Source organism: Pipistrellus hanaki, assembly GCF_964339955.1.
Source record: "Pipistrellus hanaki genome assembly, chromosome: 4".
Lineage (NCBI taxonomy): Eukaryota > Metazoa > Chordata > Mammalia > Chiroptera > Vespertilionidae > Pipistrellus > Pipistrellus hanaki.
Genome location: NC_140506.1, coordinates 90,975,452 through 91,000,594, shown reverse-complemented (window position 1 = coordinate 91,000,594; position 25,143 = coordinate 90,975,452). Strand labels below are relative to the sequence as shown.

Genomic DNA, 25,143 nt, shown 5'->3' with positions numbered 1-25,143 from the left:
AGGTCTCAGGTTCGATTCCGGTCAAGGGCGTGTACCTTGGTTGCGGGCACATCCCCAGTTGGGGGTGTACAAGAGGCAGCTGGTAGATGATTCTCTCTCATCGATGTTTTTAACTCTCTATCCCTCTCTTTTCCTCTCTCTAAAAAAAAAAAAAGGAAAGGAAAGAAAGAAAGAAATAGCGTTTTAGGGTGGGCCCTAAATCCAATGACAAATGTCTTACAAAACAAAGGAGCGGGAGTTCTGAGATACAAAGACACATGGAGAAGGCCACATAAAGACAGAGATGGAGAGGGGAGTGACGCTGCCCAGGAGTCAGAGAATGACCAGGCGTCAACAAAAGCTGGAAGGTGGTGGGGATGGGGGGGATCAGGTGGGAGCTGGTCAAAGAAGCAGGGGACTGTGTGTGTGACAGTGCTGCGGAGGCAGCAAGGGGCGCCAGCCCAGGGTGGGAGACCCTCCCTCCTCCCCCCAGGAGAGGGACCACCTAGGCTAGGGGTGTCGAACTCAATCAGAGAAGGGGCCAAAATCTAAAATCCAGCCTAAATCGCGGGCCGAATGGTTTACTGAACAGTCATAAACTGACAATGTCATAAACTGACAGCGGAGTGCAGTGATGACAGCGCGGTGCGGGCCACATTGCAAGGCCTGGCGGGCTGGATTTGGCCCGCGGGCCTTGTGTTTGACACATGTGACCTAGGCTGATCTCACAGAGATGTGGGTCAGCCAGGCAGGAAGGAGGAGCGCACATCCCTGGGCGGGGCGGGGAGCACAAGTCTTCTGAAGCCCCTTTCCATGCTTATACCCGGGTATCTCAGTCCTGGGACCCGGGACCTGCCTGCCTGACACTCCGTGCCGAGCCTCCCCAGAGAGCCCTCCTCAGGAACAAGGCTCCTGGGGACCCCCGGCTGGTCCTGGGGAGAGAGCCCGGAACGGGGGCTCCGACACTCACTGTATTTCCGGCAGTAGTGGGCGGCCACCTCCGAGGACGTGCAGTACCTCCTGGTCTCATAGTTCTCGTAGAAGCTGCTGAACGCCATCCCCAGACAGTGGTTGGGCAGCACCAGGAATATGTGGTCCAGGGTTCTAGAAAGTTCTTCCAATTTTACCGCTGTGGGGAGAAGGCACAGAACAGTGAGTGCAGGAGGATACGCAACATCCTGGCCCCAGGGACAGATCAAACCAGGGAAGGCAGGTTCCTGATGTTCCCTGTGAAGTGTGTGTGTGTGAGCCCGGGCCACTAACTGGGTGTCCTTCCACACACACACACACACACACACACCCCGCCACGCTCTGCTGCAAACGAGAGGGGTGGTGCTGCTGGAGTGGCCTGGCCCAGTGTCTGCACTGGTACCCGCTCCCCACACCTCCACGCGGGGCAGAGGTGCCACGGGAGTCCAGGCTGTGGGGGCGGGGGCGGCCTCCGGGCTCCCACCTGGGATGCGCATGATGGTGACCATGAGGAAGGTGGCGATGCCGGACAGGATGTTGAATATGGTCAGCCTCGTGTAGGCGGTGGCCGCCCCCGAGAAGAGGAAGCTCATCAGGTACATGAAGGGGATGATGGCCCAGCCGTAGAGCATGAGCAGCAGCAGCGTGTCGGCCACGTGGCCGTCCCGGGTGAAGGCGTGCACGTCGAAGGCCTTGAACACCACCTGCAGCGGCACCGGGAGGGTGGCGTGGTCTGCCCATCCGCCCCCGGGCCCAGTCACCCCCCACGTGGCTTTCAGCCCTGGGGTCTTCCCCCATGAGGATCCCTTCTCCCCTTTGCTGACAGAACTGTCGCCAGGGCACCAGGGCACCTGGCTCTGAGGCCCTGCCTACCAAAGGGGGCAGGAGCTGAGGGCATGGAGGTCAATGAGGGGGCTGCCTGGCATTTCTAACTGTCCTCCTGGAATCAGCGCTGAGCTGTCAGGGAGGGCCCCGGGCTGGTTTTGGTCAGCACAGGGGCCCTGGGGCAAGCCCCCCGGACATGCAGGGAAGGTTCCAGCACCAGCTGCAGCCTCACCAGCAGCAGCAGAGAGGGGATGAGGAAGGAGATGAGGTCCCACAGCAGAGCCGAGAGCCAGAACATGGCCACGTGGACTCCGCTCACGAACTGGACATGCTTGGCCTGGACAGCCCTCTCGCTGACCGCCAGGATGGAAAACGTGCTGGCCAAGAACGCCATGGCGAAGAGCAAGTTGAGGGCGATGTCAAATCCCTTTCGGCCCCTGCGGGGGTGGGGAGGACAGGGCAGGTCAGGGATGGAGCACAGCACTCTGGGCAGACGGGGGATGGGGTCCTTGGTAACTACCACTGGAAGCATGTGATGCAGGTTAAGGGGAAATGCCAGAGTGGGGGTGGTCTCAGTACCAGGAACCACCCCCCCCCCATCCCCAGAACAGCTCCTCCTCTGGATTTCCTATCTCCAGTGACGGCAGTGCCACTCGCCCAGTCACTTTCAATCTGTGCCACCCACTCCCCACTGACACTCAGGTATCGCTCTGCCTTTCCCACATCTGGGGACGCTCGGCCTGCTTCCTGTCTTTGTCAGACCCCCATCACCGGGTGCCTGCATTGCTGCAGCAGCTCTTCTTCCTCCACCCCACCCCCAACAAGTGCATTCTACATTCCACATTTCACTGCCAGTAACACCTTCTACAAACTGGCTTTTATGGCTTTCTTCTGTGGCTTGAACACATCCTGACCATTTCAGTATGTGAAACTGGGACAGATGGGTATTAATTGACCCAAAAAAGAATGCAGTACTGACACATGCTACGACATAGATCAATCTTGAAAGTGAAAGAAGCCAATCACGAAAGGGCACATATATGATTCCATTTACATGAAATGTCCGAAACAGGCATATCCATGGAGACAGAAAGCAGACTAGTGGCTGGGAGCAGAGAGGAATGAGGAGTGACTGCCTGTGGTCACAGGGTGTCTTTTCAGGGTGATGAGAGGTGCAATAAAATTATTCTGTGGTCCAACAGGTACATGAGAAGATGCTCAACATCCCTAATCATCATGGAATTGTGAGTCAAACCCACAATGTTTCCTTGGAAAATTAAAAAAAGAACTACGCCATGATCCAGCTATTCCTCTGGGTATTTACACGAAGGAAATAAAAACACTAACTTGAAGAGATAGCTGCATCCCATGTTCACAGCAGCATCTATAATAATAAAAGTGTGGTATGCTAATTAGACCTGAATGCTAATTAGACCTGACAGCCAAATGACCTTCCGGATGTCCTTCCGGAAGATCTTCCGGACGAAGCTGGGGCTGCAAGGGCCGTGGCTGTGAGGGCCAAGCTCCTTGCATGAATTCCGTGCATTGGGCCTCTAGTTATTTATAATAGCCAAGACACGGAAACAACCTCAGTGTCCATCAATGGGTGAACAGATAAGGGAAATGCAATATATCTCAATATTACTCAGCAATAAAAAGAAAGAAATCCTGCCATTTGTGACAACACCAATAGACCTGGAGGGACGATGCTAAGTGGAATAAGTCAGGTAGAGAAAGACAAATCCTGCATGATCTCACTCATCTGAAAAATCCCCTCACAAAACCCCAAATTAACAAAATTCATAGATACAGAGAACAGACTGTTGATTGCCAGAGGTGGGGCATGGGCGAAATGGGTGAAGAGGGTCAAAAAGTACAAACTTCCAGTTACTGAATATATGTCACGGAGATGTGATGTACAATGTGACCATAGCTAATAATACTGTGCTACATATTTTAAAGCTGTAGGAGAGTAAATATTAAAAGTCCTTATCACGCCGAGACCGGTTTGGCTCAGTGGATAGAGCGTGGGCCTGCGGACTGAAAGGTCCCGGGTTCGATTCCGGTCAAGGGCATGTACCTTGGTTGTGGGCACATCCCCGGTGGGGGGTGTGCAGGAGGCAGCTGATCGATGATTCTCTCTCATCGATGTTTCTAACTCTCTATCCCTCTCAATTCCTCTCTGTAAAATCAATAAAATATATTAAAAAAAATAAAAATAAAAAATAAAAATAAAAGTCCTTATCACAAAAAAAAAATATTTGTGCCCTAACTGATTTGGCTCAGTGGAGCATTGGCCTGCAGACTGAAAGGTCCTGGGTTGCAGGCTCGATCCCCAGTAGGGGGATTGCAAGAAGCAGCCAATCAATGATTCTCTCTCATCATTGATGTTTCTCTCTCTCTCTACCTCTCCCTTCCTCTCTGAAATCAATAAAAAATATTAAAAAAATATATATATTTGTAAATATGTATGGTGACAGATGTTAACTAGACTTATTGTGGTGACCATTTCCCAATACATGTATCAGATCATGATGTTGTACACCTGAGACTAACATAATGTTATAATTCAATTATATTGAAAAATTACATTGTGATGAGGGCTCCATGACTCTGTGAATATACTAATAATCATACAATTGTACTACAAACAGGGATGCTGTATGGTAGGTGAATAATATCTCCTAAGCTGTTAAAACAAAAATTCCTGCTGCCTGGCCCACTCTTAGCAGACTGCGCTTGAACCTGCTCAGCCTGAGCTCTGGGTCTCCTGGTTTGGAGCCGCCAGGAAGTAGCTGCCCCTCTAGGTGCTCCAGCACAGCCCCTGCCTGTAGCTGTGATGACCTACCCGGGGCTGAAGGCCCCATAGCCCGCCTCTTCCTGATGTCTCCATCCAGGGGAAGCCCCTCCCTAGCACTTGGGTTTCATTTCAAAGCCCTGCCCTCTGCTCCCTCACAAGTATTCATCTTCTGATATACCAAGGAGAGCAAGTGACTGCCACTGGTCTCTTGGGGTAGAAGTGGGAGGTATCAGAGGGAGAAGAAGACACAGGAAGGCCCAGGGCCCAGTCTAGAATGAAGGATGGAGACCCCCATTAATAAGCTGCCCTGAAGTGGAGTGACTGTTCTGAAATTGACTGATTTTCTTGGCTTCCTCTGGGTGGTCTCAGAGGTTTGGGGGCTCCGTGACAGGGATGTGGTTGAGAGCCGGACACATATGATGGCGTGACAAGGCCTAAGGAGAGAAACGCCTACTGGCTCCCTGACTCAAGCCATCAAGAAGCAAGAACACTTGGTTTTGCTGTGTTCTGCGTTCTGCTGTCCTGGCTCACACACACAGCCAGGAATGCCCTGAGCACGAGTGTGTGCTGGGATTCCCTGGGGACATGGCTGGTGGGACCCGGGTGCAGATTTGGGAAGAGGGCATGGCTTTTCTCCACATCTTCAGGAGCTCCCTGCAGGGACCTCAGTGTGTGTGGCATGGAGACTCAACACCTTATTTGCTATCCAAGACAAGGGTGGGTAAGGGGAGCTGGGAAAGACAGGGGGCGAGGTTTCCCTGGCCAAGAACTGGAAGCTTCCTGAGGGCATGAACTAGGCTTTGTCCACCTCCATGGCCCGTGGAGGCCCAGGCAGGGCTGAGGCGGTCCATTCTGATGAAGGCCCTGACAGGAGGAGGCAGGGGTCTGGTCTGATGGGGATGGAGACCTGACGGGGCATGGGGGTGGGGGTGGGGCAGGGCACCTACTCGTTGAACTGGTCCTTGGCGGCCTGCAGCGCACTCCGGGGCTGGGGGTAGTTGGAGACGGTGATGGAGGCCCGAGGGCCGCACAGCAGCTTGAAGAGGAGGTTGTCCACCATGGCCAGCGCGGTGGCCGGGGAGTGGTAGGCCTGGTTGTTGAACAGGGCGGTGATGACTGTCCGCTCGCCCACGTCTCTGAAGGATGCGGCCACCAGGCACCGCTCGTTAAAGCCTCCGCCCTCCACCGAGGCCCTGAAGATCAGGAACTCCTCCAGGTCACCTGGGGGACAACGGCAGCGTCAGCAGTGTGGGCGGCCGGTGCCCACGGCCCATGCTCTGGGGAGCTCTGAAAGCCGGAGGAACCAAGGGAAAGACACGCAACCCTCCAGGCGCACAGAAATTGTCCGCGGGCTGCTCCGCCCTCACACAGGCTCGCCGCGCTGGTCTTGCCTCTCACTCAGCTGTAAAAGGGGTACAGCGATGACGCCTACACTGCAGGACCCAAGCGTCAGCAAGGGGACAGGGACACATCAGTGAATCCTAGTACCGATATTGCATTGGCTTCCATCAAGGCCTGTTGTTATTACCTGTTGTCCCCCTAAGGCAGTGGTTCTCAACCTTTCTAATGCTGCGACCCTTTCCTACAGTTCCTCATGTTGTGGTGACCCTTAATCATAAATTTGTTTCCGTTGCTACTTCAGATATTTACAGTACGATTCATTAACAGTAGCAAAATTACAGTTATGAAGTAGCAACGAAAATCATTTTATGGTTGGGGTCACCACAACATGAGGAACTGTATTAAAGAGTCGCGGCATTAGAAAGGTTGAGAACCACTGACCAAAGGTCAGATGTTTTTAAGGTCGTTGTTTTGTTTTTAAAAAAATATATTTTATTTTATTTTATTTTTTTAAAAAATATATTTTATTGATTTTGTACAGAGAGGAAGGGAGAGAGATAGAGAGCTAGAAACGTCAATGAGAGAGAGTCATCGACCAGCTGCCTCCTGCACACCCCCTACCGGGAATATGCCCACAACCAAGGTACATGCCCTTGACCGGAATGGAACCCGGGTCCCCAAGCCGACGCTCTATCCATTGAGCCAAACCGGTCTCGGCTGTTTTTAAGTTCATTGTAAAAAACCACGCAGTGAGGTGGTCAGAAACAAAAGGCCTCACACTTGAAAAGGGAGCAGGCAATTTAACCTTCCAGATGGACTCAGGCCGGGGCATCTATGCAGCGTCCTGAATCCCCAGAGCCACTGCGCTCCATGAGAGCCCCACAATCTTTGGGCCAGGCTGGGTGACAGCCAGAAAACAGGCTGGGGGAACAGGGGGTGACAAAGAGGGGCTAGTCAGGGTCACAGTCACTGGCAGGGCCACGTGGGGACTCTGGGCTGCAGGAGCTCCTGCCCAGCACAGTGCCCAACTCAGTGCCAGCCCATGCTAGGCTGCCCATTCACCTAGCTAAAGATTTTGTGACCATTCAGTGTACTGAATCTCAAAGTAGCTGGCCAGGAAGTGGGAGGGGAGCAGTGCGGGGAGAAAACCTTCAAGCACAGTCCATGTCACTGGAGTGATGCCAGCTCCAAACCCAGGGCAGTGTCCCACTGCCACCCCTGGGGACATGGGATGGTCTTGGTTTTAGGATGATGGAAGAAAACACTGTGTTACATTAACGCATACTGTGACCAGCCAGCAACAAAGAAAAGGCAACATAAGGATCACGGAAGCTTCACCTTTCCTTTGAATGGGCCTAAATATAAAACTTCAGGAAATCACCCCATGGACAAAATCTGGCCCTAGAGATGCTGTCTCGTGTCTTCTTCTGACTCAGCGTAACCATTTTCTCCCCAAGGGGAGACGGGCAATGCCTGGAGGCATTTCTCTGGTTGTCATGATGGGATGGGGTGGGTGGGGAGCAGGAGGCCTGTGGTGCAGGGTAGAGGAGAACTAACACCCCCAATATCTGCAGCTCTCTCCCAGTGCAGCTTGGGTCCTGAGCCCCGGGGAGGCCCCTTACCCAGCACTTCTCGAGGCTCCTGGCCCTCAGCCTGCAGCATGTCCTTCAGGTGCTCAGACAGTTGCTGATCCAGCCGAGAGGCCCCAGGCACCGAGAAGGGCACCACGGTTCTGCCGTACTCGCCCAAGGTCAGCTTCAGGAGGGGGTCGTCGAAGATCTCGGAGGAGTAGTTGATGGCCAGGAGGGCCAGGGTGATGGACATCACAGGGACCAGCACCTGGGCCGCCACCATCTTCCACTCCCGCCAGCTGTACGTGGCCTTCTTTAGGAACATGGCCAAGAACTGCTGGCAGTAGAGCGTGAGCTGCAGCAGAGGGGACGAGATGACACGGCTGCCACTCAGAAGCCAGCATCTGACCAGCAGCAGGCCTGGTTCCCATGTGAGCCTGGGGCCTTCGGCTGACTTTGTGCCCTGGGGCCCGAACTTCTTGAAGGCTCAGCCAGTGACATGCAGGACACGTGTGTTCGTGTCCCTGCGGGTCCCGATGTGAGCCTCAGGGGGTCTTGCAATAGCCATGGAGGCAGGGCAGGCACTGTTTCCTTATCACAGGAATTAGGGGACTGGCTGTGGCCCCACAGCTCTCCTGCTGAGGCCTCTGCCTCCCCTCGCTACTGGTATGAGGACACTGGTTGCACTTGCAGACAAAAAAAAAAAAAAAAGTCCCTCAGCTGTTCATATTCCCCAACTTCACCCCTTTACTGTCTTCCTGTGTGGGGAGTGTCACAGGAACCGATCCCCATGTCTGCCGCATGCTGACCATGCAACCTTGGCTCAGGCCTGTTTTCTGTCCATACAATGGAGCCAGCGCTGCTTCTACCTCATCCAATGCTGTCAGCATCATAAGCAAAACTCCCCTCTTATTTGTAAGGGGCCAAGTTAGAAGATCAAGAAATACAACTGCTTGCCGAAACCGGTTTGGCTCAGTGGATAGAGCGTTGGCCTGCGGACTAAAGGGTCCCAGGCTCGATTCCGGTCAAGGGCATGTACATTGGTTGAGGGCACATCCCCAGTAGGGGGTGTGCAAGAGGTAGCTGATCGATGATTCTCTCTCTCATCGATGTTTCTAACTCTCTATCCCTATCTCTTCCTCTCTGTAAAAAAAAAAAATCAATTAAATATTTTAAAAAAAGAAAAAAAAGAAATACAACTGCTGGATAAAAATGCTCCAGGTTTTCCACCTCTTTGCCAACCTCTGGGAGCACGAGCTGTAATCTACCCTCTTCCTGGCACACTGACCCTCCCGAAGTCCACATCTACCCTTGGGGACTCAGGGGTCTCTCAATCCTCCTGCACTGCCTGGCTCCAGCCCCAGCACTCACCCCCGTGTTGAGCTTGATGGCGGTGCAATCCTCAATCAGGGCACCGATGCTGTCAGTGGGGTCCATTATCCCACACAGGTTGCAGTCCAGTGCCCAGTCGCTTGCCCGCCTCTCGTGCTGGTATTGCAGGGCAGGCAGCTGGATGGCCTGGATGTCCATGCTGGTGTCTACCAGCTTACCGACCCTGCACCAAACACACGAGGCCTGGTCATAAGGGAGGGAGAAGCTATTGTTTCACAGAGAAGGGAAGCAGGGGTAGGGGTCAGGGGGAGAGGGCGATTGTCAGAGGCACTAAAGTAGAATGCCATCAGCTTCCTTGGCTGGTTTGTGCATGCATTCATTCATCAATAAATACCTCCAGAACTCCAGCTACTGCAGCCAAGGAAAGTCCAGGAGAGAAAGACAAGCAGACAGGGACCCTGCTCATGGGGACCCCGGTCTCATGGGGAGCCTGAGTGTGGGGAGTGTCACAGGAGCATTGATAATCAGGGCTTTCCCAGGGGACACAAGGAGGCTTGCGTCATGATAGTTACACTGTATTTACACCCACTTAATCTGTTGCCTGCTCTAGGCATGGGCCCTCAAGGAAAAATCCCTACCTCACATTCTATTTCTTTGCATTTTTAGTTCTTAACATTATGTCTGTCAAATAAGCATCTGACAAATGCCTGATACATGCGTCAGTCATAGCGAGCTCACCCTGCAGTTCTGAAGGTCTGAATGCTAGATTTCACGTCTTCATTAGGGATGGAGGCACGCTCTGGACCACGGCCTAAACCTGGGAGGCGTTTTGCCAGCCTGTGGTTGCCAAGGTGCTTCCAGGAGAAACCCCGGTGGAAGCGCACAGACTCCCAACAGGATCGGAGCACAGCTGCTCTCCGCTTTCTAAACTGCTGTGCATGTCAGAAACCTCACTGAGTTCATACGGTCTTAATAATAGAGTTATGATTCAAACTCGGGCTCTGATAGCTGGCTTACTGCCCTGCTTCCACCCCGGGCATATGTCCACCCTCAGATGGGTGTTAGAGACATAATTGAGAGGACTGCTTTATCATTACACTCTAAAAAAAAAAAATCCATTCACAAGTTGTAATGCTGATTTCTGGTTCAACTCTACAGGATACTATAAACAATATCCTATATAATAAAGGGTTAATATGCAGGTAGACCAAATGGTGGAACAACTGGTCACTAACGCGTGTGCTGACCACCAGGGGGCGCGTGAGAAACATGGAGGGCATCCACCAAGGAGAGATGATGGAGCAGGTGGGCAGGGGCTCCAGACCAAGGTGGGCACTGGTCGCTGTCATTGGGTGAGCCTCTGGTGGTTACTAAAGTCCTTGCTCCCGCACACTGCAGTCCCATCCAGTGCTTATACCTGCTGCTGGCACCAGCCCCGCTCACATCCACTGTCGGCACCAGAGTTGTCACTTGCACCTGCTGCCAGTGCACAATGCCAGTCCTTATCGCTCAACACTGTCAGCAGGTGTGAGTGGCAGCTGCAGGCTCCAATTGCCCCTGAGGGCTTCTCAGCCTCCCCCTGCTCCTGAGGGGCTATTTGGGCAGCAGCTGTTGCTCACACTCACTGCTGGCACTGGCCCCAATCGTTCCACCCACCCATAAATGAGTGGGGCTGGCGCTGTCAGCATGTGGGAGCAATGGGGCTGGGAGCAGGGTTGCCAGCAGACAGGGGACCAGGGGCCCCGGCAGGAGGGGTTGGGTGGGGGCGCAGAGAATGGGCCGAAACCCGCCCCTGTGCCCACCACAGCCTCCCGGCCCACAGTTCCTTTCAAGGTGCATGAATTCCTGCATTGGGCCCCTAGTCATTAAATAAGCAAATAGCAGTAGAAAAAAAATCATCCACAATGCTGAGTCCTAGACTAATGGGAACACACACTTACTGACCGTAAGAAGACTTCCTCCATGGTAGTGACAGAGGCCCCAAAGCTGGCAATGCCCAGCTCCTCCTGCTTCTTCTCCAATTTAGCAAAAAGACTTTCAAACCTGAAAAAAGACTTGGAGTGATGAGTCTCTTCTCAATGACTTTCCAGATACTTCATTCCTAAAATTTTTTAAAAATGTAATGTATATGCATGGAAAAAAATCCCACAAAATTAGACAACTACAAAATTGGAAACATTGCAACAAAAATGGTTGAAATTAATTCCCAACATGTTATTAATGGGTCCACTTACGTGAAAAATTTTTCAAAAAAATACATAACTTTGGCCGGTGTGGCTCAGTTGGTTGGAGCGTACCCCATACACCAAAAGATGGCAGGTTTGATTCCTGGTCAGGTACATACCCAAGTTGCAAGTTTGGTCCCCAAGTGGGGTGCATGCAGGAGGCAGCAGATCAATGTTCCTCTCTCATACTGATGTTTCTCTCTCCCTTCCTCTCTCTCTCTCTCTAAAAAAATAAAAAATAAAAAAATAGTACTATAAATGTATTTTCTCTTCCTTCTAAAAAATATATTGATTTTTTTACAGAGAGGAAGAGAGAGTGATAGAGTTAGAAACATCGATGAGAGAGAAACATCGATCAGCTGCTTCCTGTACACCTCCCACTGAGGATGTGCCCGCAACCAAGGTACATGCCTCTGACTGGAATCGAACCTGGGACCTTTCAGTCTGCAGGCTGATGCTCTTTCCACTGAGCCAAACCGGTTAGGGCCCTTCTGATTTTCTTATTGATATTTTCTTTTCTCTAGCTTACTTTGTTGTACAAATACAGTATAATATATTTATCATAAGAAACACAAGTTTATCAACTCTTTAGGCTATCGGTAAGGCATTTGGTAAACAGTATGCTATTATTAGTAGCTAAGTTTTGTAAAGTTAAAATTTACACGTGGATTTCTTAATGTGCAGGGGTAAGGGAATCAGTGCTGCTAAGCTCTGTGTAGTCCAAAGGACAACTACATATAAGACACTCTGGCTGGTAAGTAAGAAAGAGATATCAACACATAACATGCAGAAAAAGCAAGGCTTAAAAACCAGGAAGGCCCTAGCTGGTTTGGCTCGGTGGATAGAGCATCGGCCTGCGGACTGAAGGGTCCCAGGTTCGATTCAGGTCAAGGGCACATGCCCAGGTTGCAGGCTTCATTCCCAATGTGCAGGAGGCAGCCAATCAATGATTCTCTGTCATCATTAATGTTTCTATCTCTCTTTCTCCCTCTCTCTTCCACTCTGAAATAAATTCACACACACACACACACACAGACACACACACTAGCACTGAATATATTTAACCTCCCACCAGCAGGAATGGAAGAAATACAATATGCCAGTTTAAGTGGGAATATATCATTTTTCACCCATCAGATACACAAATATTTTTTAAAAATTTATTCAAACCTGGCAACCGTGGAGTAAAATGGACACTCTTTTATCATGCTGATGGGGAAGCTAAACACACCACCTTTCTAGAAGGTAAATTTGTCTTATTTACCCCACTTTTGGGAATCTATCCTAAGGGGATCACTGGATATATGGACAAAGAGTTTTCTAGAAGGATGCTCATTAGCATATTGTTTTGGAAAACCATGAGCATGTGATAATAGAGTAGATATTATGTACAAATTATTATATATCTTTGTCAGGGACTATTATGTGGCCATTAAAACCACATTACTAGCCCTAGCTGGTTTTGCTCAGTGGATAGAGCACCAGCCTGCTGCAGACTGAAGGGTCCTGAGTTGGATTCCAGCCAAGGGCATATGCCTGGGTTTCATGGCTCGATCCCCCATAGGGGGCATGCAGGAGGCAGCTTGATCAATGACTCTCTCTCATCGTTGGTGTTTCTGACTCTCTCTCCTTTCTTCTCTAAAGTCAATAAAAATATATTAAAAACAACAACAACAACACATTACTCAATCGGTCTTGAAGCAAGATTAAAAGTACTTTTAAGATTTATGTCCCAGCGTTTCAGAATGTGAATCAAGTTTGGTTTTTTATCTCCCCACCCTGGTAAGTCTGCACCGTTGATGAGACATGTGTCGAATTTGCATGTCTGCTTATACAAATTCGCAGTTCCACAGAGAACTCTGGATGGGTGGTGGTGCGTGCTTCACCCGGTGTGACCAATGCCCCGAGCTCCCTTTTGATGAGTGAGACACTTCTCTGCTTCTCAGGTATGAGCGGTGTTTCTCCCAGCCCCACTGCACAGGGAGGTCTGGCACCCTAGACCCAGCAAGCAGGTCCACCACGCTGACTGTGCTGACTGACACAGGCCCAGGACTGAGGGACGCCCACTGGCTGGGCCTGACAGGTGCAGGGTGGGTGACTCTGAGCATGGAGCCCTCAGAGCCCACCGAGCCCCATCCTCTGACCGGCACGTGCGCGCCTTCCGGGACGTGTACCTGTGCGTGCTCTCCTTGGGGAGGATGAACGACAGCTCGGCCCCGGCGCTGCTCTCCAGGGAGGCGTGGGGGATGTGGTGGTAGACGAGCCGGGAGACGGCCTCCGGGTTGCAGTGAGGCTCCTTCACCAGGGTCATGTGGTAGCCCGCACCTGCGACACAGCGGGGCCCGCGTGAGGCCGCCGCCCACGTTTCTTGGCCTGCCCGGGGTCCTCAGGCTCACGGCCACGGCAGGCTCATGGGGAAGGGGCTGGAGAGCAGGGGGCCTCTCAGAACTCCTCAGACCTATCCCGAGGGTTTCGCCTCCTGCTCCCTAGCTGGGAAGAGATGCTGGGAAATGTGGGCGCTGAGCAAGGTAAGGAGGTGACACCAGGTCAGGCTTCAGACTTCAAGTCTCAGAGGCTGTGGTATTGTAGATACTGTCCCCAAGACCTTGCTTTCTCAGTAATGGTACCCCAGGATGGAGGCCACCCTGTCCAGTCTCCACCAGCCCGATGGTGGCCACACGGGGGTCACCATCTATTTGACTGGGCTGTGTGCTGACCAGGGGAAGCCACAGAAGGAAGGTGTGCAACTCCTAAGGTATCTTGTCTTCTGTCTTTTCTCCTTCCCCCTGGCAGAAGGTGGATGGGACCTGGCACACTGGGCCAGGAGCTGCCCTTGAGAAAAACCGTGCCTACAGAGCAAAGAGGATCCTGATTCCACATGAGGCCCACCAGCCCTGGGCCAGGTAGTAGGCCACTGCTGGTGTGAGAGCGGCAGGACTGGCACACGGCTTGGCCTCTCTGAGAGCACTGCCGCTCTGGGCAGCCCCGATTCTCACCTGCTGCTCCACGGACCACGACTGGTTGTTATTCAAATCCAATCAGGACCACCTGCTCCATTCCCTCCCTCTTCACTCTTACAACCTCCTCTGCCCTTATTTAGGAGGCCTCGGGTCTCCACCCAGCGGCAGCAGACAGAAGTCTAGGGAAGGCCTGTCCCTGTCTGACCTCAGAGGCCTATCACCCGAGGGTATTTTTTCATTGATTTTTAGAGAAAGTGGAAGGGAGGAAAGGAAGGAGAGAGAGGGGCCAGGGATCGAACCCACAACCCTTTGGTGGACAGGCCAATGCTCTAACCACTGAGAGCGCCGGCCCAGGCACTGGCGGACACTTTGCTCAGCACACGGGGTCAGTGACACTGACCCACACAGAACGGAGGTGGCTCCGCCCAGCCCACTTCCCGCCCGGGCCGCTCACCGTATTTCTGTTTGAGGAACAGTGAAGAGCCGCAGCACTGCAGCTCCCCCTTGGCCATGATGGCGATGCGGTCCCCGAGCAGGTCGGCCTCGTCCATGAAGTGGGTGGTCAGCAGGACGGTGCGGTCACTTTTCTGCTGCTGGAGGAGGTCCCAGATGGCCCTTCTGGAGATGGCGTCCATGCCCGAGGTGGGCTCATCCAGCATCAGGACCTGGAGGGCGAGGCACAGCCTGGGAACAGGCCTGGGCTGGCGTGTCCTCAGCCCAGGCAGCTCCAGTCCACAAAGACGCAGCAGGACTGCCCTTGCCAAAGTGCCCAGACAGGGTGTCCAGGGTCGAGGTGTCTGAGCCACGGCGGCGGAGCCAGCAGCCAGCCCAGGCCCAGGGGGAGCTAGAGGGCAACGCCTCTGGACCCCCGGCCCCCAGTGTTTGTCATCGCATAGGGGGGCCCTGGCCCGTGCCCTTCAGGAGGTCGGGCCCGCTGCCCTGTACCTTGGAGCCCGCTATGAGGGCGATGCCGATGGACAGCTTGCGCTTCATCCCCCCGCTCAGGAACCTGCTCCGTGCGTCCCGCTTGTCCTCCAGACCCAGGATGTGCAGCATCTGTTTGACTTCTTCAGGGCACTTCTGGCGGGACAAGCCTTTCAGCTGAAATAGCAGGGCACGGAGAGTTCGACAGGGGCCTCTGAGGGGCCATCCAGTGACCCCCTTAGCCTTGGCCTTGTCCCATCCTCTCCTGTGTGGGCCTCCAAGTCCTGGCTTCCCTCCTCCTCCCCCTCCCCCACTCCACGGAGCAGGTTTGGTTTGCCGGGAGGCTAAGGGCTCAACTGGCTGCCCGGGGAACCCAAGCCTGCCGACTAAGGAGCAAATACGACAGCGGCAACCTCTGAATGCCACGCTCTGCCGGCTCACCTGAGCGTAGAAGTACAGGTGCTCTGCTACCGTCAGGTTGTCGAACAGGACGTCGTGCTGTGGGCAAAGGCCCAGGCTTTTCCGGATCTGAGCCATGTCTTGTGAAATTTCATACCCGTTGATATACGCCCGCCCGCTGGTCGGGGGAAAGAGACCTGCGGCCAAGGAGAAGACCGAAGGCCTCAGTTCCGCGGGACACCCGCCAGCCAGCGCGAGGCGCCACGGCCTCGCCGTGTCCTTGCAGTTCCGCCTCGATTCACCCAGGGACCGGCCCGTGAGCGGTCTGCCGGTCACCTTGCTCTGGCCACGGTGGCCACGTGGCCCCTCACCTGTGAGCATTGAGAGGGTGGTGGTCTTTCCTGCACCGTTGTGGCCGAGAAGGACAGTAATCTGCCCCTCGTACAGGTTCAGGTTCAGGTCTCTGACGGCTGCCTTGCCCTTGTTCCCCACTTGGAACACCTGCAGGAAAGGCAGAGCGGTAAGACCCTCAGGGACTTACTCCATGGGTCCCTCACACCCCCCCATCACTGGCACCAGGCAGAGAGGAAGTTTCGGACAGAGTGCTGATTGGTGGCCATGCTGCCTCCCGCTGTTCTCTGACTCCTCCACCCCCTACAGCTCCCCTACATCCCTGGTGTTGGCCACAAAGGCTTGTGAGGCCGAGGCATCGCTGTGCAGCCAGCAGTGTCACTCGCTGCAAAGCTGCCGAGGGGTTAAGTCTGAGCAGCGGCATGCATTACCGACTCAACCCTGAGTCTCCACACTGGGCCCTGGTGACACAGAGTCTGCGCTGTGGCCAGTGCCTGGGAGAGCTGGTCAGAGAGCAGCCCCGAGGACCCAGGAGGCAACAGGCCCAGAGAACAGTCACCAGCTTGGAGAGAGCCATAGGCAAGGCAGCAGGTCTTACCACCTGTGACTCCGAAGTCCCCCTTCCCTGCCTGACCCACAGGGTGTGACACCTTGGATATGTGCTTGATCTTGATCCCGGCCACCAGGTTCTCTGGCTCAGCTTCAAAGTACTCTGTCTTGAGGGCTTTCTCGGGGTCGTGGTCTTCTTCCTCCTTCCCTGAAACCGTTCGTGGGTGCCCGCACCAATACGAGGGCTAGACCGGAAAGCAGATGGGTCTCAGAGGGCTGATTCGTATCAGGTCATTGTGTTTGTGACAAACAGAGCAACAGTGAGCTGACATGCTAAACACAGGCAGGAGGCAGGCCTCGGTCTTCCCTCCCATGATGCTGTGCAGAGGAGAGACTGCTGAGAGCTCCAAAGCTGGGTCAGGATCCAGCATTACCCCCCCCACCCCCCCAGGGAAGCGCTAAGCCTCAGCTTCCTAATCTGCCACGTGGCATGACGACAACTCACAAGCTTACTGTTCTATCATATCAACTCCGATGTGACATGGAGGAAAAGCAAACAAGGACAGTTAATACAGAAGGTTATTGAATGTTCCAGTCCAGAGTGATGTCAGGATAGAACATGAAGGAGGCGGTGTCTTCACCCCCTCCACTGCACCCTTACTCACCCACTCAAGCTCAGGAACGATGTAGGAGGAGCCAAAGGGCCTGGCTGCCCTGTGCTCGGAGAAGCCCCGCCCCGCCCCGCCCGTCTAGAGAGTGACTCTCGCCCTCAGTCTGGCTCTCACAGGGACAGGCCGTGTGAGGGATAAGACTATCACCACAAACCGTACCCAGACCCCACCCAGGTGACCAGAAAGAGGCTGCGGGTGAGGGTGTGCTGGTGCTGCGGATGGTGGGCCAGCCCAGCTCCTTCTCTCAGACCCTGGAGGCAGGGATCATCTCAGAGCCCTCAGGATATACTGCTCACCAACGGAGCCCAGGGCAGGCCCTATATCCTTGCCCAACTAGGCATCAATGTCACAGTGAGTGTTGGGAAAAGCTGTGCCCCCTCCCTCCCACCCCCAGTGGCCAGCAGGAGCAGCAGGGGCAGCAGGACTCACCGTGATGAAGAAGTACCAGGGCTGGGGCACACCGAACTGCCCCGGGAAGATGGCCTCCACATACCAAGTCACCAGGCCGTAGAGGACAGAGTCCAACAGCAGCATGCCCAGCACTTGCCCAAAGCAGAAGTCATCATCCACATTGACGGGACTCAGGAGGTCTCGCCACTGGACGCCCGTGCCTGGAAACAGACCCGGAAGTGGGCCTGGACCGGACCTGCAGCCCTCCTTCCCCGCCAACAGCAATGCCAGCATGACTTCTCCCTTCGGGCTCTTATAGCCAAGCTGATGACTCTCTTCAGGTCTTTTTTTAAATATAATTTTTTAAAATATATATTTTTTATTTATTTCAAAGAGAGAAGGAGAGGAGAGATAGATAGAAATATCAATGATGAGAAAGTATTGATTGGCTGCCTCCTGCACGCCCCACACTGGGGACTGAGCTCACAACCTGGGCATATGCCCTTGACTGTTATCAAATCTGGGGCCCTTCAGTCCACAGGCCAACACTCTGTTCACTGAGCCAAACCAGCTGGGGCTCTTCAGGTCTTTAAGGTGAGAATAAGTTACAAAATTGATGTTATAGAACCTGCAAAAGCTCATTAACTGGCTAGACAGGCTCATGTTTGATTTACAATATATGTACATAAATAAATATCTCTCTATATAAACACACACACATATATACACCCATGTACAGTACACATACACACATATGCATGCATATATGTGATTTGGGGTAAGCCCAATATTGGATCAGTGTGCATTTCATATGTCTTCTTAAAAACAGAAACATGCTTTAGGCACATAGAAAGCTCTATTTGGTGGTGCTCATAGTGTTTTGTCTTCTCTTTGTTTTCAACAGCACAGTCGAAACGACGCTTGGCATTCTATGGAGCCAGATGACCTGTTGGCTCGAGAATCTCTGATGGAAATGGCTGCTCTCTGGCCTTGGTAATGTTCACTTTGAAACAACTAGAAATGTGTCTGTTTTACGAAAATTCAGTAAAGAACTTTGAAAAATGAAAGGTGTGATACAGTTATATTATTCTCTGTAAATGGCTTTTAAAAAAGTATTTGAGCCCTGGCTGGTTTGACTCAGTGGATAGAGTGTCGGTCTGTGGACTGAAGGGTCCCGGGTTCGATTCCGATCAAGGGCATGTACCATGGTTGCGGGCACATCCCCAATAAGAAGTGTGCAGGAGGCAGCTGATCGATGCATCTAACTCTATTCCTTTCCCTTCCTCTCTCTAAAAAAAAACAATAAAATATATATATTTTAAAAGTATTTGAATTCTGAAAGGGACTGTGCATCAAAAGTCCACAGTGTACTTCACACCTCTAAACACTGGAGACACACATTTAAAACGAAAGTGTTGGGAGACATTGCCAACTGAAGAAAAAAATTCTAAGTAAAGATAAGCCACACTAAGACAAAAAAAGATAAAGACACACTGAAGGTTCCTGTGACTCTCCACCTGCTCCTTCCATAGACCCGCTTCCCCCAACCAGAAGCTACAATAACTGGGAATTGCGTGGATGGAAGAAACGGGAGCATTCATCCTGAAAAAGGGACCATCTGGGTGGGGCAGGGCCAAGATGGTCTTAAACTGCACACAGGTCAGTCATGTAGAAAGGGAGTTTGCATTTCACTTCCTGCTAGTGAAGCCAGAAAGCTATGTTCTGGCCTGGCCTTGTTTTTCCCTCAGGCCTCCTCACCCTCACTGCCAATCACTGCAGGGGGCCAGGAAAGGAGAGATGCTAATTGTACCACTTTATGGAGAACTCGGCATGGATCAAAACCCATGGGCTTTGGCAGAACCAAAAAAGACAAATGCCATATGATTTCACTTATATGTGGGATCTAAAAACAAGATAAACAAGCAGAACAGAAACAGACTCAAAGATACAGAGAACATTTTGATGGTTGTCAGGTGGGAGGGGGTTTTGGGAGATGGGTGAAAAAGGTGAAGGGATTAAGAAGTACAAGTTGGTAGTTATAGAATAGTCATGGGGATGCAAAGTACAGCACAGCCAATAATATTGTAATAGCTATGCATGGTGTTAGATGGGCACTAGGTTTATGGGGGTGATCACTTAATACATTATATAAATGCCTAATCTTTGGGTTGTATAACTGAAACTAATATAATATAGTACATCAACTGTAATTGAAAAAATAAACAAAAACCAAACATGGACTTTGAGACCTGGAGTGTGATAATTCGGAATGCCTCCTGCTGCAGGCAGAGACCCGGGTAATGGAGTGCAATCCCCGGTCGGCAGGTGCAGATGCTCACATCCAGTGTTTTCCTGCGGTAACAGCTGGTTCCAGGCAGAGCTTCGAGGAAACTCAAAGCCGGGACTACACCATCCAGGTGGTGGATGCCAAGAACCTGCCTCCCAAACGTGTCTATTCCGGGAGTTGGAGGCGCCTCTGCTCAGGCTCCCCGTGGGTGCAGCTGAATCAGCAAGGGCAGCGTATGGAAAAGGAAAATACTCACCTTTGGCCTCAAACTTTCCAATGAGTTGGGCTCCCATCGCCATGGCGACATTGGACAGGAGGCAGGAGAAGAGCTTCTGGCTGAGAGTCATCCAGTTGTATCGAGGAGCCACGAAGAAGTAGGGGATGTAAGTAAAGAAGAACAGGCAGCCCCCGACGGCTGACGCCATGTTGGCTACAGATGAAGAGAGAAAGGTACGTGTGATAAAATCAAGCAAGAGAGTTTGCATGAACGTGTCAGAAGGAAGTTGTGAGCAGCTGGGCACTCCAGGCTTGGCCTGCAGTCTTTCTCTAGTCTGGGTGCCTGTGCCCTAGGCCAGTGGTCGGCAAACTCATTAGTCAACAGAGCCAAATATCAATAGTACAACGATTGAAATTTCTTTTGAGAGCCAAAAACCGACTTCCGCGCATGGGCCACGAAGTTTCAATGCACCTGCACACAGTATTTTGTGGAAGAGCCACTGTTGACAAGGGGCCACAGAGCCGCATGTGGCTCACAAGCTGTAGTTTGCCGACCACAGCCCTAGGGAATGTAATCCTGCTCAGGGTGACAGATGTCCTCTTCATCCAGGGACCACACCTTGATTTTCTGGCCCTCTCCTACAGACTTCACATCCAATGGCCTTGACATTGGACACCTGACATGACTAATACTAAGCCCCTCACAACAGCCTTGCTCTTTGCCTGGTCTTCCCCTTCCCATTCACTCATGCATCTCACGGGTAATCACTGAGTGCCCACTCTGTGCCAGGCCTGCTGCAGGCACCAGGGAGAACACTGCAAACAAAACAAAGCCCCACCCGATGCCCACCCGAGTTTATAATCCCGTGGGGACACAGACAGCCAGCAAGGCGAAGAATGAGGACAAGACCTTCCCCAGACCAGGGGCTGAGACTGAGAGCAGGCTGCGGCTGTGACCGGGGCTGTGACTGTGAGCAGGCTGCGACTGTGACCGGGGCTGTGACTGTGACCGGGGCTGTGACTGTGACCGGGGCTGTGACTGTGAGCAGGCTGCGGCTGTGACAGGGGCTGTGACTGTGAGCAGGCTGTGACTGTGACCGGGGCTGTGACTGTGAGCAGGCTGTGACTGTGACCGGGGCTGTGACTGTGAGCAGGCTGCGACTGTGACCAGGGCTGTGACTGTGAGGAGGTAGCCAGGAAGGCTCTGATGAGAAGGTGACGTGTGGGAAAGACCTGAGAGAGGGTGGGCCAGGGGGTGGAGGTGTGGGGAAAACAGTGTGGCTGAAGTCCATGCTGGCAGCCCTCCAATGCTTTGGTCTTAAGACTCCTTTACTTACTTAACAATTATTAAGGACATCAAAGAACTTTTGTTTATGTGAGTTACACACACACACACATCAATGTTGACTGCACTAGAAATTGATACTAAGAAAATTTAAAGATATTTAGAATAAAAATAATAAATCCATTACAGGTTAACGTAAGTATTTTTATGAAAAACACTCTGTTTCTCATAATTTAGCAAGAGGTCACATTTTTGCAAACCTCTGCATGTATGACTAGATTACAGCTGAATTGTCATAGCTACATGTATTACATTTTTTGGGTGAAGTAAATAAAGAAATCAGCTTCACACAGACAAGCAGTTAGGGAAGGGAGGGTATTTCATACCTTTTAGATATTTGTGGATATTCTTTTTGACACTACACCATTCAATAAGTGGTAGTTTCTTAAAGGTAGGTGCATGTGGAATGAAACCAACCAGTGAACTTTTCATACTATTACACTGAATTCAGTGTAATAGTATGGGTTAATCTTCTTGCATGATTTTAAATGGGTTAATCTTCTTGCATGATTTTGTAACATGATGCCTTCCTTGATCATTTGGAAAATATTGCTTGAGTTATGCAGATCTAAATGTTAACATATTTTATTATACAACAGAGGACCCAAGTAGATATTTCTCCAAAAGGGACATACAGATGGCCAACAGACACATCACCGATCATCCAGCAAATGCAAATCAAAACCACAATCAGATATTATCTCAGTTTGTCAGAATGGCTATCATAAAAAAGACAAGGTGAGGATGTGGAGACAGGAAACCCTTGTGCACTGCTGATGAGAGTGTAAATTAATGTAACCACCATGGAAAACAGTACGAAGAACCCTCAAAAAGTTAAAAACAGAACTATCATAAGGCCTAGCAATTACATTCCTAGGTATTTATCTGAAGAAAACAAAAAACAATTATTCAAAATGATGTATGTACCCCTATGTTCATGGCAGCATTATTTACAACAGCAGAGATATGGAAGCAACCTAAGTGTTCATCAATAGATAATGGATAAAGATGTGGCACATATACACACAATGGAATATTACTCAGCCATACAAAAGGAAATCTTGCCATTTGTGACATGTCTGAAACTAGAGAGTATTACGTTACATGAAATAAGTTGGACAGAGGAAGACAAATACCATATGGTCTCACTTATAAGTGGAATATAAAAAACAAAACAAACAAAATAGAATCAAACTCAGAGATACAAAGAATAAACTGATGGTTGCCATAGTGGAGAGGGTTGTGGGGTGGAAAAGGGGGAGGGGATGAAGAGTACAAACTTCCCGTTACAAAGTAAGTCACGAGGACATAAAGTGCAGCACAGGGAACACAGTCAATAACATCATTGAAACTACATACAGGGACAGGTCATTACTAGACTTCCTGTGGTGATCGCGTTGTAAGGCACATAAATGCTGAATCACTACGCTGCACACCTGAAACTAATATACTTACCGATTGTCGATGCTAATTAAAAATAACTTAAAAAAAAAGAATTAGTCAGGGATGTACTTCAACACCTAGAACACTGAGCCCAAAGGAAGGTGCCGATACAAAAACTCCTCGGTTTCTATTTATCACAAATGAAACGGCCAGGTTTTCTGGGGTTTGCTCACCACCCCCTGGCCCCCTGCCCCCCCGCCCCCCCGCGCTGTCCTCTGTTCCCCGGGTCAGGGAGACTCACCTTTGCTGAAGAAGGTGCTGACCATGAAGCTGAAGGAGATGGAGGAGATGGCGAAGCAGAGCAGGAAGACCAGCACCAGAGAGGGGTCGCTGTGTGCGAGCACCGCCACATCCTTCTTCACCTGTGGTGTGCCCCCCAGAGGTCAGCACGCGCAGCGACGGCAGGGAGGTGGGGACGGTAAGTGAAGTGGGTGGGGAGTGGTGAAGGGGCTACACTGAGTGCAGGACTGTGAAACCATTGCTCCTCTCCACGGAGCCCAGGCAGACTCCCCTGGAATCTGCAAACGTGGGATCTTGGGTCTCTATAGTGATCCCAGGGCTGCCTCTGGATCTCCCATCCAATTGAATGCCTTACTCTTGGCATCAGACCCCCTCTTGAAACCACAAATACCTTGACACAGAAGAGCAGGGTCATGAAGGAGACGGCGACGAGGAGGAAGAGGAAGAAGAGCAGGAACCACGCCGTCCAGTGCAGCCAGCTGCTGAGCCCCATCATGCGCATGTACTCCTGGGGGAACAGCGGCATGCACTCCCACACACGCCCTAACGCACGGCCTGACAGACACACACACCCTGGCACCCCCTGCCTGACACCCCCGCTTGGGGCAGGTTCCCAGACCCCGGTACCTTCCTCACAGTGATCTTCCTTAGAGCCTCTGTGTGTGGGTGTGACTGTAGATGGCGGGGTCATACATGGGCCAAAAGAGGACATGGGTCACCTGGGCCACAGGCCAAGGGCAGGAACCGTGAAACACACACTGGCCAGAGGCAGACAACATGGGTCGCACTGGAGTGTCAGCGCTTGACCTTGGGGCCTGAGGAATCTCTTCTCTTCCTACCCTTCCCCACTCTCCAGGGCTACTCAGCTGAGACGCCCTCTCTGTTCCCAGCCACTACTGCATCTTTCCCTTCACCCGAGGGAGCTCCTGTGCCCTCTACTCAGCATTACAGCCCCTTCCTCATAAGCTCAGTCAGGGCCTCAGGGGGCCATGCACTGTGTTGGCTAAGCCCGTGGTCGGCAAACTGCGGCTCGCGAGCCACATGCGGCTCTTTGGCCCCTTGAGTGTGGCTCTTCCACAAAATACCATGGCCTGGGTGAGTCTATTTTGAAGAAGTGGCGTTAGAAGAAGTTTAAGTTTAAAAATTTTGGCTCTCAAAATAAATTTCAATCGTTGTCCTGTTGATATTTGGTTCTGTTGACTAATGAGTTTGCCGACCACTGGACTAAGCTAACGAACTCCCTCACGGTCCTTCATTCCCTGGAGCAGCCCCAAACTCCTAGCTTGTGCTCCCCAGTCTTCTCTGAGTACCCATCTGCCCCCCAGAAGCTGTGTGGTGGGGCAGCTGGTGTTGGGGTTTTGTTTGAGTCAGGCGAGCGGAGCCCGCCCTCCACTGTCTAATATCAACCCCACCAATGCCCTTGCTGCAAAGTGCGGTGCCAGGGCTGTTCCAGGACCAACAGTGGCTGTGGGATTCTTTAGACCCAGCGGCACTGCCTCCCCTCCTGCTGTTCTGAAATGAGGGGTCCAGACTATTGTTGCGAGGGGCAGGGGCCCTACAGGAAGGACAGGAGCATAGCGATGCTGGGGACAGGCCTTCCTCAGGGGGCTCAGCCAGGCGGTCAGGAGGTGTGGTGAGGAAACCCAGCTACGCCACTGACCAGGGCATCCCAGGACACATAAGGCTGTGATGTTCAATAGACTGGCCAGTGGCCACATGAAGCTATCTCTATGGAAATTAATAAAATTAAAAACTTAGCTCCTCAGCTGTGCTAGGCACCAGTGCCCAGTGGTGACAGTACTGGACACAGGACATGTCCATCCATCATCGGGGAATGTCCTATTGGCTAGCAGGAGTCTGGAGGAGGGGGCCAGCACTGATTGTCTTTTATAAGCCGGGCACCAAGCCAGGCTGTTGATTTTTCCAGTTTCTTCTTATGCCCAATTTCACAGCCTCAGAAAAATGGGAGGATTGCTACAAAGGTCACGCATGGACCCACCACTTAGGTTCCATAATCACTTAACATCCTGCCACATTGGATTTATCTATGTTTCTGCAGGTGTGCCTGTGTACACATATTATTTTCTGAACCGTTTCTTTGTCCACGGCTAACTATTTAAACTACACATATACCACCTTATCAAAGCTACTTAAGGTGCCCAAGCAGAGAGTGCCCACCTCATGGGTTCTCCCAGCCCCAATAATCACAGATTTGGTGCTGGCGGGAGTCTTCTAAACGTCATTTCCTGGCACTGCAGACATTGCCAAAAGAGAAGCTCTAAATAAATTCTGGATACTTTTAGCAGTGTCATGGGTATGGGTTTAC

The 25,143-nt window shown here is 51.8% G+C and overlaps 1 protein-coding gene across 1 annotated transcript in view; it reads right to left on the bottom strand.

Annotated features, from left to right (window-relative positions):
• The window catches only part of ABCA3 (ATP binding cassette subfamily A member 3), a 49,163-nt gene that overhangs the window by 6,112 nt on the left and 17,908 nt on the right, over positions 1–25,143 (bottom strand). Inside the window, exons 8-24 of the mRNA XM_084882264.1 lie at positions 23,209–23,325; positions 22,819–22,939; positions 19,830–20,003; positions 17,326–17,507; positions 16,327–16,470; positions 15,697–15,826; positions 15,368–15,522; positions 14,948–15,103; positions 14,457–14,667; positions 13,217–13,367; positions 10,762–10,860; positions 8,857–9,040; positions 7,537–7,840; positions 5,521–5,794; positions 2,006–2,210; positions 1,433–1,652; positions 950–1,108 (exon numbers count right to left, since the gene is read on the bottom strand). Coding sequence (XP_084738390.1) covers positions 950–1,108; positions 1,433–1,652; positions 2,006–2,210; positions 5,521–5,794; positions 7,537–7,840; positions 8,857–9,040; positions 10,762–10,860; positions 13,217–13,367; positions 14,457–14,667; positions 14,948–15,103; positions 15,368–15,522; positions 15,697–15,826; positions 16,327–16,470; positions 17,326–17,507; positions 19,830–20,003; positions 22,819–22,939; positions 23,209–23,325 — 2,986 coding nt within the window. The remainder of the gene's footprint in view (positions 1–949; positions 1,109–1,432; positions 1,653–2,005; positions 2,211–5,520; positions 5,795–7,536; positions 7,841–8,856; positions 9,041–10,761; positions 10,861–13,216; positions 13,368–14,456; positions 14,668–14,947; positions 15,104–15,367; positions 15,523–15,696; positions 15,827–16,326; positions 16,471–17,325; positions 17,508–19,829; positions 20,004–22,818; positions 22,940–23,208; positions 23,326–25,143) is intronic.